The sequence below is a fragment of the Asparagus officinalis genome, chromosome 7 (genome assembly GCF_001876935.1).
Source record: "Asparagus officinalis chromosome 7, Aspof.V1, whole genome shotgun sequence".
NCBI lineage: Eukaryota > Viridiplantae > Streptophyta > Magnoliopsida > Asparagales > Asparagaceae > Asparagus > Asparagus officinalis.
Genome location: NC_033800.1, coordinates 97702933 through 97716987, shown reverse-complemented (window position 1 = coordinate 97716987; position 14055 = coordinate 97702933). Strand labels below are relative to the sequence as shown.

The window sequence follows — 14055 nt, the reverse complement described above, 5'->3', positions numbered from 1 at the left end:
CAATCCTGATCTGGGACGAGGTGGATCCACTGCAGTAACTGCCATTCTTATAAATGGCAGGAAGTTGTGGATAGCAAATGTTGGTGACTCACGAGCAGTGGTAGCAAAAGGTGGGGAGGCAATACAATTGACGGTTGATCATGAGCCAAGCACAGAACGAGGCAGTATAGAGAATAGAGGCGGCTTCGTTTCAAATATGCCAGGTTTCACCGTTAGCCCAAAACTAGTTGTTAGTGTATGTTAGCTTTGATGATGGTAAAAGTTTTTATATGTACACGTATACATGAACACACACTTCAAGGTTGGGCATTGGACTCTGTTGGATATTAGAATGGCTTTAATTAATATGAAAATTTTTGAGTATTGGCATGAGAATGACGGTTGATCATGAGCCAACCACAGAACGAGGCAGTATAGATAATAGAGGCGGCTTCGTTTCAAATATGCTAGGTTTCACCCTTAGCCCAAAACTAGTTGTTGGTGTATGTTAGCTTTGATGATGGTAAAAGTTTTTATATGTACACGCATACATGAACACACGCTTCAAGGTTGGCCATTGGACTCTGTTGGGTATTAGAATGGCTTTAATTAATATGAAAATTTTTGAGTATTGGCATGAGAATGATTTGGGATGCTAAGGTTATCACTTACACTAACAGAGGGGAGTGGATGATAGTTTAGAATAAAAAAATAGCAATGCTTAATTAAAGTAAACAAAGTTTTTGGTAGTTTTCGAAGAAAAAGGCTAAAATACCAGATTGGTATATTTTGTTAACCTTAAGTACCAACCAATGTTTTAAATATCAGTTATCAGGGATTTATCAGACAGTCAAAATTTATATCGGATAGTGGATATCGGGGATATATCAGGGATAAGTAGTATTTATCAGAGGGACATTATCGGATGATGATATACATAATATAATATTCTAAAATGTAATCTAACCATACTTAATAAAACATAAACATACCAAAATATAAATAATTATGTTTAGGATCACTTACCAATGGTAGAAACTTGGGTCGGGTTGGATTTAAAGTGCATTGAATAGATGCCTATTGCCCGAAATCTAAAACTCAAACCAAATGACGATAATTCCGATTTTTAGGCTAACAATATCGGCCAATAACTCACTTTATCACCGCATTATCGGCGATAAACATCCAAAAATGACAACCGATTTAGAGTCGAACTTATCATAGCGGAAGACCCCAAATACCGATAAATCGTCGATAATATCAGTTTATCAGCCTATATTTAAAACATTGGTACCAACTTGGTATATATTCTTACTCTGGTGACGATAATGTATATAAAGTGGGACAATGTGACAACAAGGGGTATTTTTTGGCCGGAGAAAAATTTCCAGCGAGATCACCTCATGTGACTCGTCATTTGTGTCTTATGTGGCTTAATTGGGCTTATGTGACACAGATTAAGTGGGATATATAACTAATATTTATGAAAAAATCCCCAAAAATTTCCCTCTTCGCCCTCTAATCTTAGTTCATGTGAGGCAGAGAACAATTCTTCCTCAAATTGCAGAGATTCTCATCCAACTTCAATTGTCTTAATCCAATTTCAATCCTAGGAGGAAGAAGAACACCCAACCACACCCTTTTAAGCCCTAATTTGAGGGAACAAAACCACTGTTATAAATAGCGGTAAATAGTCCCGCAATAACGACGCTAATAGCGTTAGCGGTCCTTGCCACGACGTTATCGCCCGCTACGCTATCGCGCAATAGCGATGACATATTGCGGAATATGTCTGTTCGTAAAAACGGTCAATAGTGTGTCATAACGGTAAATAGTGAGCGATTGCATTCGAAATTTACTTTTTGACTGCTATTTAAAAGCGGTTTGAGGCTTATTTTTTTTAAAATTAAACTCAACCCTTGACCATTGTATTCCATCGTCTCCTGTGATTTTCAGCATACTTTCACCACCTCTCATAGCCTTTGGCACCTACCTTGATACTTCCTCTCACCTCCTTCACCGTTAGCCCTTTTAGGACAGTCCTGTCACCGCTAAGCTCTTTTTCTCGAAGACGACGACTTTTTGATTCCTCCAGTCATCTTCGGTATTACGTGATGATTACATGTCTATTTCATGTTTAGGATCTCTTTAAATCATCCAATATGTACTTTCAGATTTTTTAGATTTTTCTTTAATTTTTCTTTTTTAGTATTTATACATATCTAAATTAGACCTCTATTTGACTTTATGCTTTTTACCGCTATTTTGCCGCAATAGCCCGAAATAGCCTTAGCGATGCCTCACCGCTACGCGGCGCTATCCGCTATCGATAACCTTGAACAAAACCTTTTCAGTTGAAATTAATGAGGCCAACTACCTGCCATGTAAGAAGTCGAATCCGCATCACGTGATGAACCACGTGACGTTTAATCAACGAAAATTTTGCTCCGACCAGAAAATACTTGTTGTCACTGTCTCCCACCTTTATATAACTTGTTGACGCCGGAGTACGAAAATATACCAAGTTGGTACTTAGAGTCAACAAAATATATCAAGATGATAATTTAGCCCTAAGAAAAACCATGAAAGTTTATTGCTGTTTTGTAAAACTTATTGTTTCATGTACTCTCTTTACTGCATTGAATCACTCTATTGCAAATCCCCTTAAACCATACTTATCTTGAAGTGGATTTGTGGTGGATTGCCGTTTGTTATTTACCTGTAGCTTTCATGCCCCAATTTCTATTAGAGCTATTCAGTTTCAATATGATATTTACTTCAGATGGGTTTTCCTCTTGAAACACTAGAGTAAGTTTTGGAATTTAAAGCTCATGTCAGCATACAAAGCAGAAAAAGACACCATATGTAAATCCGATCATACATGGATGTATCCCAAGTTAATAACTGTACTATTTAGGTCCAGTTGGCATTTGTGGTGGGACTTTTTGTTGGTTTTTATTTGTCGTATGAAGAATTTGCATTGGTTTCTGGATTGTAGTCACTCTTTATTCACAATTTCCTAAGGGAAGTTCTGGTTCTCTTATAGGATGATTACTGTTAACTATCTTTTAACATCAGTCACGTTGATGGATGGTTATATGAATGGAATGTAATGTATCTTAATAAAAAAATATTCTGGAAAATTTGAACTGCTTTTATGGACCTCAACCTAAACTGAAGCTTCAGTTATGGAACTGATCTTTCTTCGAGGAACATTGTTGAATCAAAATAGTTAGGGAAAAAAAGGAAGAACCTTTGAAATGAGCAATAGGTAGATAATATAAATAGGTACATGAGTCGGGAAAGGTGATGAGATCTAGTACCAGTCCTCCTTTCATATCTCATTCAGAGCTTCTTTAATTCTGATTAGACCAACTGCCTTTTAAGTAAACCCAAGCAATCAATCATATTGAAAATATGGCATCACTAGTTCTGATTTAGTCATGCTCGAATACCAATCTTGAATCAAATAAAGTAAGTATACAACAGACGAAGAATAGTAACTAACTAAATGATTAACATATATCTAATAGACTGACAATTACATGCGTAGCTAACGATTTGAAATACTTTTAAAAAATTAAGAATTCTGAATTTGTTGCTTCAGCTCTCCTTAATAAACTGATGAAAATCACTTTTTTCTTTTGGGAAAAAGCACTAGGGATAGCGAATTGTCCATCTATACTATCCTTGGTCCTGGCAAATAGATGTATAGTGGTATGACATGTATGACGTGTACCTCAACCAGTAACTGGTGTAATCTGGACCTCTGGTACACCCAAACAGGGATAATGTATGTCAAATCCCTGTATTTAGAGACGACCTCTGGTACACCCAAATATGGATAATGTATGTCAAATTCCTACATTTAGAGAACTAAATCATTAGTTCACCTTAAAGATATGTCTAAGATGAAGTACGCTATTCCCCCTTATAACTGGTGCTATCTTTTTTATATGAACTCTTTAACTTAGGTTGTTTTATACTATGTAGCACGGACACGGATCCGACACGGCCATCCGACACGCCGACACGAGGCAAATCCTAAAAAATACATAGAATACGTGTGTTCGACACGTGTGTCCGATACGGACACGACACGACACGGCTTCATGTTATGCGTGTCCGTGCTTCATAGGTTTTATATATTAATAACAACCCTCTACATATATTCATGAGTGAAATGTACACAAATTCAAGAAAGCTATACATATAAATCCATGTCTATGCATCTAGATTTTGGACAATGTTGTATTTGAGACATGTGTCCCTGTCGAAATATGACAATGGTAATCCATCTCTACTAAATGCCAATAATAGGAGGAAAAAAGAGGCCCAAAATCAATGGTTGATGTCTCTATAGGAATCTGGCTCATGAATCTCAGACTTTCTGCTGTATCCTGAAATTTGTTTTCCTGTGTTTTCTTTGTTGTCAGTTCAACTATCTCTAATAGATTTTGGTTGATTACCTGTACCTATGCAATAATTGTGCTTGTCATTGTTATGTCTTTTAACATAATTAAGTAGCACATGCATGTAACTATGTATGCATCTCAAATGTAGATCAAGTTTAATAGGTCATTTCATGTTGTCTCGTACAACCCAAATCAAAACACCATGCGGGTTTGACTTGTGTTAAATGAAAGTTGATTTGGTTAGAAGATATCCAGTCTGACCAAAGGCAATTTCCCTTATTAAACTTGATTCGGGTTACATATTCATGGCGTAGGTAACTATTTGAATCCTTTCCTATTTACGCTATGTAATGGTCACAGTCTCTGCTAAAGGTATCACACATCTATCAATCTCTTATGTTTTCCTTAGTGTCGTGTTTTCCCAAAGAGGTTTAGAGAGGAAAGGAAGAGGGTGGTAGCAGGTTTTTAGCTAAAGTCTCAATCTATCCGTGAAACTGTGAACCGTGTGCGATTCAGCACACCAAAACATTTCAGGGTGCTGATTATGAACCTTGATTTGCTTTATACTTTATGAAAAGGCAATTATGTTGAATCGCCTGCTACTCATGTTCGATATTACCCATTGTATGGTGATGGTCCTTGCTCATGGAATTGCACGTCTATCAATCATGATGACAGCTAGATTTAATATCTATCAGGATCTTTTATACATCATTCTGAATGTGGTGTTATATTCTCAATAGGTGATGGGGTGTCGATCTAGTAAATTTAGATCTAACCCAATAAATTCAAGCGAACATGCAAAATAACAAAGTTTTTCTAGAGAAATATGGATTTAGGGTTAAAACTTTAACATGATAGACATGACCTGATTCGGAACCCAGAAAAAAGAGCCAGCCAGCTTAACGAAAGAGCGGGATCTGGCCTGAGATGTAGACATGAAGCCTTCCAAAAGGCCATCTTTTGGCTACATTCATTAATTTTGTCGTATAATCCATTTCCTTTGCTGCAGCTTATTTTGAATTATCTTTGGTAAGGAGTTAATTGTAAATAACATTGATCTTTCTTTGTTAACCACCAGGAGATGTTCCAAGAGTTAATGGTCAATTAGCTGTTTCCCGTGCCTTTGGAGATAAGAGCCTCAAATCTCATTTACGTTCAGATCCTGACATTACTGTACAAGATATATTTTCCGATACTGAACTCCTCATCATTGCAAGCGATGGTCTTTGGAAGGTTCACACTAAACATATGCTGATTATTTCTCCTACCATACATTTTAGTTTAATTAATAAAATTAAAAAAAAATTGAAGCCTTTCTCTTGTAATTTTCCAGGTTATGACCAACCAAGAGGCAGTTGACCTTGCTGTAAAGATCAAGGACCCTCAAGCGGCAGCTAAGCAGTTGACGACTGAAGCAGTTAACCGAGAGAGTAAAGATGACATATCATGTGTTGTTGTACGACTGAAGGCATAAACGTGCATGACTGGACTTCATTAATGGACCTCCTCAGAGAATCGATTTTAGACTCGTATGTTATATAGCTTCGGCTTCCAAATAGTTGGACAACGAAAATAGTTGTCATGGTCTCCTCATTGCTTTCACTTGTAAATGTTTCTCTTGATATTGTTTGATTCCTTTGTAGTGTCTTAGTTAATATGAGCTTACCTTGTTTCAAGTTCCTTCGTGGTTGAAATTTATATCCAGTGATAGGCAGTGAATTTACTTAATGATTAGCAAAAGTTTTATGTTTTAAGATGTTTTATAAGTATTTATTCATCTCAGGGAAGGCTAAATTGTGCTCCGTCACTGTCTATCTCAAGCAAGTATTATACAGTTTTATTTGGTGAATGGGACCATTTCAGCTGCACAATGTATTTCGATACTCGCAATCTTTTTCATAAAATTAGTTGATGGTGTGCATGAATGAGCTTGCGTTGCTTTGCAGAAATTCGCACAAAAGCAATTCTACAAAGCCGACGTCTTTGGTACTCCAAAAAAATGATTTTTGGAATACCGGTGGCAGTAGCTGTAAATAATTCCTTAAATTTAGCGCTCACAGTTTTCATAGTGGGGCCTGCTCATGACAATTGGAGTTCTACTATCATATCATGTCATACTGTCGAGTGAGAGTTTGATAAAAACTTTATCGAGACAAGAAAAAACCCTTGACCATTTTAGATATTGCATTATATCATATATCCTATTGTAATTAATTTTAATTAATAGGTATAAGTTTCAATTATCCTATCCTATCCCAATTAATATGTATATAAGCTCAAATTTGATTTACATATGCTAAAAATTATGTTAAGTACTGGCTAATTGTTTAACCTCCACATTCAGCCAGTTCTCCAAAAATTACAAAATAGAAAATCTTCGAACTTACAAAATTTGTTTACTAGAGAACTAACAAATAAAAAAAATCTAAACTCTTTATCTTATTATTTAAATTTAAAAATAAAGATAATAGATGATATTGCGAAATATTCTCACCTTCTAAATTATTTTCATAATTAAAGAGACAAATATTAATTTTGCGTGAGTGACCAATCTAGAAAGTTTTCAAAATTCATACAATTTGCACAAATTGTAGAAATACCCAAAAGATATAATTTGAAGATTTTAAAAAAATCAACATACAAATTTAGCAAAAAAAAATCCAAAAAGACTAAATTGTATATTTTGCCTGAAACCCAAAAAAATTCAAAATCCGTAGAAAAATTCTAGATTTTACAAAATTTCCACATAATCCTAAATAATGTCTTGCATTTTAAATTATCCTAGTTAATAAAAATATCTATAATATGATTTCATTTTAATCATGTTCTAATTAATTAAAAATATTTAATAAGATTCATGCTATAGATATTTTTTTCAATCTCCATGTTCAACAATTTGTAAAGAAATTACAAAATAGAAAATATCAAATTTTAAAAAATTTATTTACTAGAGAAAAAAAATATATAGGTTTAAAACTGCAATCATCTAAAGATTTAAATTTGAGACCTAACAAGTAAAAAAATATAACTCTTTATCTTGTTACTCATTTCTTTATATTTAAAATTTAAAAATAAACATAAAGATAATTAGATGATATCATGAAATATTCTTCCCTCCTAAATTTATGTTCATAATTAAGAAGACAATTATTAATTATGTATCATTAACAAGTAGAGATCTTTTACCTCCTTAATTGTAGAGAATCTCTACAACTCACCGATCAAATCTCTTCACTCACTGTACCCCATGAATGATATTAATTATCTAAATAGTATAAAAATATTTTTAATTATGGGACCCACTAAGATAATCCAATAGTATTAGTACACCTAACTAATTATAAGCTTTCACTACAATTAAGAAGCTATAGAACTATAACTCATCATCAACCAAGCTAGAAAATATCCAAAGTCATAGCAATACCCAAAGGAATTCCAAAATTTGAAGATTTTATAAAAAAATCAACTTACAAAATTAGTAGAAATAATCATAAAATTTTGAAGATTTTATAAAAAAATTTAACTTACAAAATTAGTAGAAATAATCATCTATCTCAGTAAGATTCATTTTGAAAATATTACAAATATTTAAAATTTTTTTTAAAAAAAACTCCTAGATTTTACAAAATTTATAGAAAAACTAGATTTTATAAAATTTGTAGAAAAATCCAGAGTTACAAATATTCTAAATTTTTATAGAAAAATCCCTAATTTAATAAAACATCAAAATTTTAAAATTTTTATAAAAGAAATAACCCTTAAATTTCAAAAAAAACCTTAAAATTCATTAATTTAGAAAAAGAATCTGGAACCTTTCAAATTTTAGTCAATCAGAGTGAATCTGAATGACAAGAAAATAACATGAAATTTGATGTACTAAGCTTGAGAAAAAACAACATTAGAATTTAGAAATCTATTACGATCATCATCTGCATAATAACTTTTGCAAGAAAAGAAAATATGTATTCCATTTATCACAGATTATATACATTAATGAGTATATCAATACATTTGCTAGGTTTTTTTTAATATCAGTCATTTAAATCGTTAATATTTTGATATTAGCCCCTCAAGTCTTCATATTTGATATTAATCCCTCAAATTGCTAAAATATATAGACCTTATTCCTCTAAATTTTAAAGTTTTGTCATTGTATCCCCCTTAACATGTAAATAATAAATAACTAATATATTTTTTAGAGAAAAAGGTCTCCAATTTAGTCATATAAAAAAGTCACCGATTTAGTAATATAAAAATATTTTTTTAGAGAAAAGAGTCCCCAATTTAATCAACTTTCCAATGGTGCATCCAGTACCGTTTGTGTTACCATGTACATATCATATAAAAAATATACTTTATGCCAAGATAATCAAATAATAATAAAATGCCTGCAATCCCATAATGCAATTTGAGACTTTTTTTCTCTAAAAAATAGTTTATTTTTGGTCATTTACAGGTTAAAGGGGATATAAGAAAAGTTAAAAGTTTAAGAGCATTATGTGAGAGACCCCAGAGTTTAGAAGGTCAGTGGGTATTTTGGTCGTTAGATTATTTATACTCATTTCAGTCTTAAAAATATATATTTTTTAGCAGAAAAACAAGGGAAATTTTCTGTTCATTTCATTCATGAGTATAAAGATGGACACGAGGAAGTGTCCTATAAAAGTATAGATAGAAACATATCCTTTCTCTATAGTTAGTACGTAGGACCTTCTCCACAAAATTATCAGCGAGGGTGACGAGAGGACCATAGCCGTCATTCACAACAACGCTGATAATGTTATGACACAAAGTCGGCCATACGACTAAGACAGAGTGGTTAAATTTAAATAATTTTATATATTATTATATGTAAATACTCAAAAATTCTTTATATAATTCCTCCTAAATTTAATTTTTTGGGAAAAATGTGTCTGGGCCCCAAAAGGAGAAACTTCATGTGTTGCAGCCCCTCCTAGTTTTCCCCATGTGGTTCAGCCACTTGAAGTGTGACATTTTGTGCTGCAGCACTTTTTTAGAAATTATTACATGCCAGCTAAACTAAAATCCCCAAAATATCCTTATCCCCTCTCCTCAATCCCTCAGACCCAGTACTCATGTCCTCTCTCTCTCATCTCCTCTCTCTTTCCTATCTCTCTCTAAAACCAAGGGCTTTCTCAAGCTCGTCGCTCTGGCCCTCGCCCTCCTCGCCGTCGCCACCTCCGCTCAGGCTCCCAAGCCTCCCCTGAGTTCGTCGCCGCCTCCCCTCCTCTCCTCCGCCCGACCTCGTCGCCGTAGCTCGCCGCCACTCCCCGCCTCGCCCTCGACTAGGCCGAAGTTCGCCGCTGCCGCTCTCCGCCTCGCCCTCGAGTTCACCGCCGCCTCCTCTCCGCTCGACCTTCGAGTTCAGCCTTCCCCCACCCTTGAGTTCAGCCTTAACTTCAGCCTCCAAGGCTCCACTTCGAATTCGGCCACCTTGATCTCATCGATTCCATTCTCTTAAATAATTTGGAAGAAAAAAACATCCACTGCAATTTATCTACCTCATCAAGAAGCTCAGTCCGTCCCTTTCCTGCTTCAATTGTAGCTAAAGTCTTATCATGCCAACTATGTTGAAGAAGCCAAGAAATATGATCTTCAGCATCTCTAGAGAAAACAAATATGTTAAGATTTTTATCAAACCAAATATGTAGTTCTACAAGTTCCCCAGTCTGTGGACTATAATACTGTTAGAACTAACACGCCAAAGGGGGACCTAAATCTTCATCTTTTAATTGAATCCGCGCTCATTTTCGTGAAATTCTGGTTTTTGTACGGATTGGCTATTAATGTATAAAAAAGTATGAGAATTTCTAAAGCGATCAAGGATGTGGAAGTGAACGAGAAGGCGTTAAATCTAGAACTAACACGCAGTGTGTTAGAACTAACACGCCGTGGGCTAGAACTAACACGCCGTGTGTTAGAACTATAGCGAAAATAGTATTGTAAACATACCTAAAAAATATCAGAACTAACATCAGAGCTCACAGAACTAACATCAGAGGTTACAGAACTAACATCATAGCTCACAGAACTAAAATTATTTTACACACAGATATAGTTCGAATCTAAAAAAACTCAAAAGACTAAAGTTGTAGGTCTCTTTAACAGCTTTTTAACGCATCTCAAATCACCTCATTCCGAGATCGGATGATAAAGTTATAACCAAAATACAGATCATATGAATAATTTGAATCCGTAATTTGAATATATCATGATAAATGATCATAAATATGTGAGGTAAATTTGAATATATCATGATAAATGATAACAACTATGTGATATGGTTATAAATAACATTTATAAATAACATTTATAACATTTATCGATGTTTAAGTATGCTAGGAATTGGTTTGGGATCAATTTAATATATATATGTGCCTGAATGTGGAAAAACTCAAAAGACCAAAGTTGTAGGTCTCTTCAACAGCTTTCTAACGTATCTCAAATTACCTCATTCCGAGATCAGACAAAGAAATTACAGCGAAAACAATATCATAGGAACTCACAGAAGTAACATGGGAGCTCACAGAACTAACATCATAACGCACAGAACTAACATAGGAGCTCACAGAACTAAAACTCATTTTACACACAGATGTAGTTTGAATCTGAAAAAACTTAAAGGACCAAAATTGTAGGTCTCTTCAACATCTTTTCAATGCATCTCAAATCACCTTATTTCGAGATCGGATGAGAAAGTTATAACCAAAATACAGATCATATGAATAATTTGAATTCGTAATTTGAATATATCATGATAAATAATCATAAATATGTGAGGTAAATTTGAATATATCATGATAAATGATAATAAATATGTGAGGTAAATTTAAATATAATATATATATATATATATATATGCCTGAATCTAGAAAAACTCAAATGACAAAAGTTGTAGGTCTCTTCAATAGCTTTCCAACGCATCTCAAATCACCTCATTCCGAAATCGGACGGAGAAATTACAATGAAAATAACATCATGGGAGCTCACAAAACTAACATGGAAGCATACAGAACTAACATCATAGCTCACAGAACTAACATGGGAGCTAACAGAAGTAAAAATTATTTTACATACAGATGTAGTTCGAATCTGAAAAAACTCAAAAGACCAAAGTTGTAGGTCTCTTCAACAGCTTTTCAACGCATCTCAAATCACCTCATTCCGAGATTGAATGAGAAAGTTATAACCAAAATACAGATCATATGAATAATTTGAATCCGTAATTTGAATATATCATGATAAATGATCATAAATATGTGAGGTAAATTTGAATATATCATGATAAATGATAATAAATATGTGAGGTAAATTTAAATATATCATGATAAATGATAATAACTATCTGATATGGTTATAAATAACATTTATCGATGTTTGAGTATGCTAGGAATTAGTTTGAGATCAATTTAATATATTTATGTGCCTGAATATGGAAAAACCCAAAAGACCAAAGTTGTAGGTCTCTTCAACAGCTTTCCAACGTATCTTAAATCACCTAATTCCAAGATCGAACGGAGAAATTATAGCGAAAATAACATCATAAGAGCTCACAGAACTAACATGGGAGCTCACAGAACTAACATCATAGCGCACAGAACTAACATGGGAGCTCACAGAACTAAAAATTATTTTACACACAGATGTAGTTCGAATTTGAAAAAAAACTCAAAAGAACAAAGTTATAGGTCTCTTCAATAGCTTTTTAACGCATATCAAATCACCTCATTCCGAGATCGGATGAGAAAGTTATAACCAAAATACAAATCATATGAATAATTTGAATCTGTAATTTGAATATATCATGATAAATGATAATAAATATGTGAGGTAAATTTGAATATATCATGATAAATGATAATAAATATGTGAGGTAAATTTAAATATATCACGATAAATGATAATAACTATGTGATATGGTTATAAATAACATTTATCGATGTTCAAGTATGCTAGGAATTGGTTTGAGATCAATTTAATATATATATGTGCCTGAATTTGGAAAAACTCAAAAGACCAAAGTTGTAGGTCTCTTCAACAGCTTTCCAACGCATCTCAAATCACCTCATTCCGAAATCGGACGGAGAAATTACAGCGAAAACAACATCATAGGAGCTTACAGAACTAACATGGGAGCTCACAGAACTAACATCATAGCTCACAGAACTAAAAATAATTTTACACACAGAAGTAGTTCGAATCTGAAAAAACTCAAAAGACCAAAGTTGTAGGTCTATTCAACATCTTTTCAATGCATCTCAAATCACCTCATTCCGAGATCGGATGAGAAAGTTATAACCAAAATACAGATCATATGAATAATTTGAATCCGTAATTTGAATATATCATGATAAATGATCATAAATATGTGAGGTAAATTTGAATATATCATGATAAATGATAATAAATATGTGAAGTAAATTTAAATATATCATGATAAATGATAATAACTATGTGATATGGTTATAAATAACATTTATCGATGTTTGAGTATGCTAGGAATTTGTTTGAGATTAATTTAATATATATATATATATATATATATATATATATATATATATATATATATTTCATATATATATATATAATTATATATAGAGAAAAATGGGTATACTTGGTAGCAAGGATCCTTGTAGTGATGTGCGAACACTTGTCGCATACATCACACCTAGAAGATGGAGCCTGCACCAACTCCAACAGGTGTTGATGTATGGATCAAATGTGTCCACATCACTACCAAGGATCCTTGGCCGCAAGTATAACCCATATTCCTACATATCTATATATCATTATATATATATATATATATATATATATATATATGATATATAATATATATATTTATATTATTATATATATATATATTAATTATTATATATATATATATATATATATATATATATATATATATATGCCTGAATCTGCGAAACCAAAAGACAAGTGTTAGGTCTCTTCAACGTCTTTCCAACGCATGCTCAAATCACCTCAGTTCCGAGACTCGAACGGAGAATTTACAGCGAAAACAACATCATAGGAGCTTACAGAACTAATATGGGAGTCACAGAACTAAACATCTATTAGCCTCACACAGAACTGAATATGGAGAGCTCACAGAACTAAAAATCATTTAGCACACAGATGTATTGAATCTTGAAAAAAATTCAAAAGACCAAGAGTTGTAGGTCTCTATCAACAGCTTCCAACGCATCTAAATCACCTTATCCGAGATCGCACGGAGAAATTACCCGAAAACAACATCATTTGGTGGCTCACAGAATTAACATGGAGCTATAAACTACATCATAGCTCAAAAAATTAACAATGGAGCTCACAGAAGTAAAAATCAGTTTTACCACACAGATGTATTTCGAATCTGAAAAAACTCAAAAGACGCCAAGTTGCTAGGTTCGTCAACAAACCTTTCCAACGCATCTCATCACCTGCATTCGACGCTGCGGCATGAGGAACAGTTATACCAAAATACAGATCATAAAGAATATTACAGAGCGTTCTATATGTTATCAAAACTACAACTGCTTTAATTCAATCACAGAGGTTATTTTACTCTTAGACAAGGGCTATGAGCACAAAAACAAACAAACGCCAATAATCCCCTATCACAATAGTTGACTGTCCC

The 14055-nt window shown here is 33.4% G+C and overlaps 1 protein-coding gene across 3 annotated transcripts in view; it reads left to right on the top strand.

Annotated features, from left to right (window-relative positions):
- Positions 1-6153, top strand: part of LOC109848652 (probable protein phosphatase 2C 41) — a 14551-nt gene extending 8398 nt beyond the window's left edge. For all 3 annotated transcript variants that reach the window (XM_020418269.1, XM_020418268.1, XM_020418270.1), the window contains 3 exons: positions 1-203; positions 5476-5630; positions 5731-6153. The exon at positions 1-203 is cut by the window's left edge and continues 74 nt beyond it. In XM_020418269.1, coding sequence (XP_020273858.1) covers positions 1-203; positions 5476-5630; positions 5731-5871 — 499 coding nt within the window. In that variant the 3' untranslated portion in view covers positions 5872-6153. The remainder of the gene's footprint in view (positions 204-5475; positions 5631-5730) is intronic.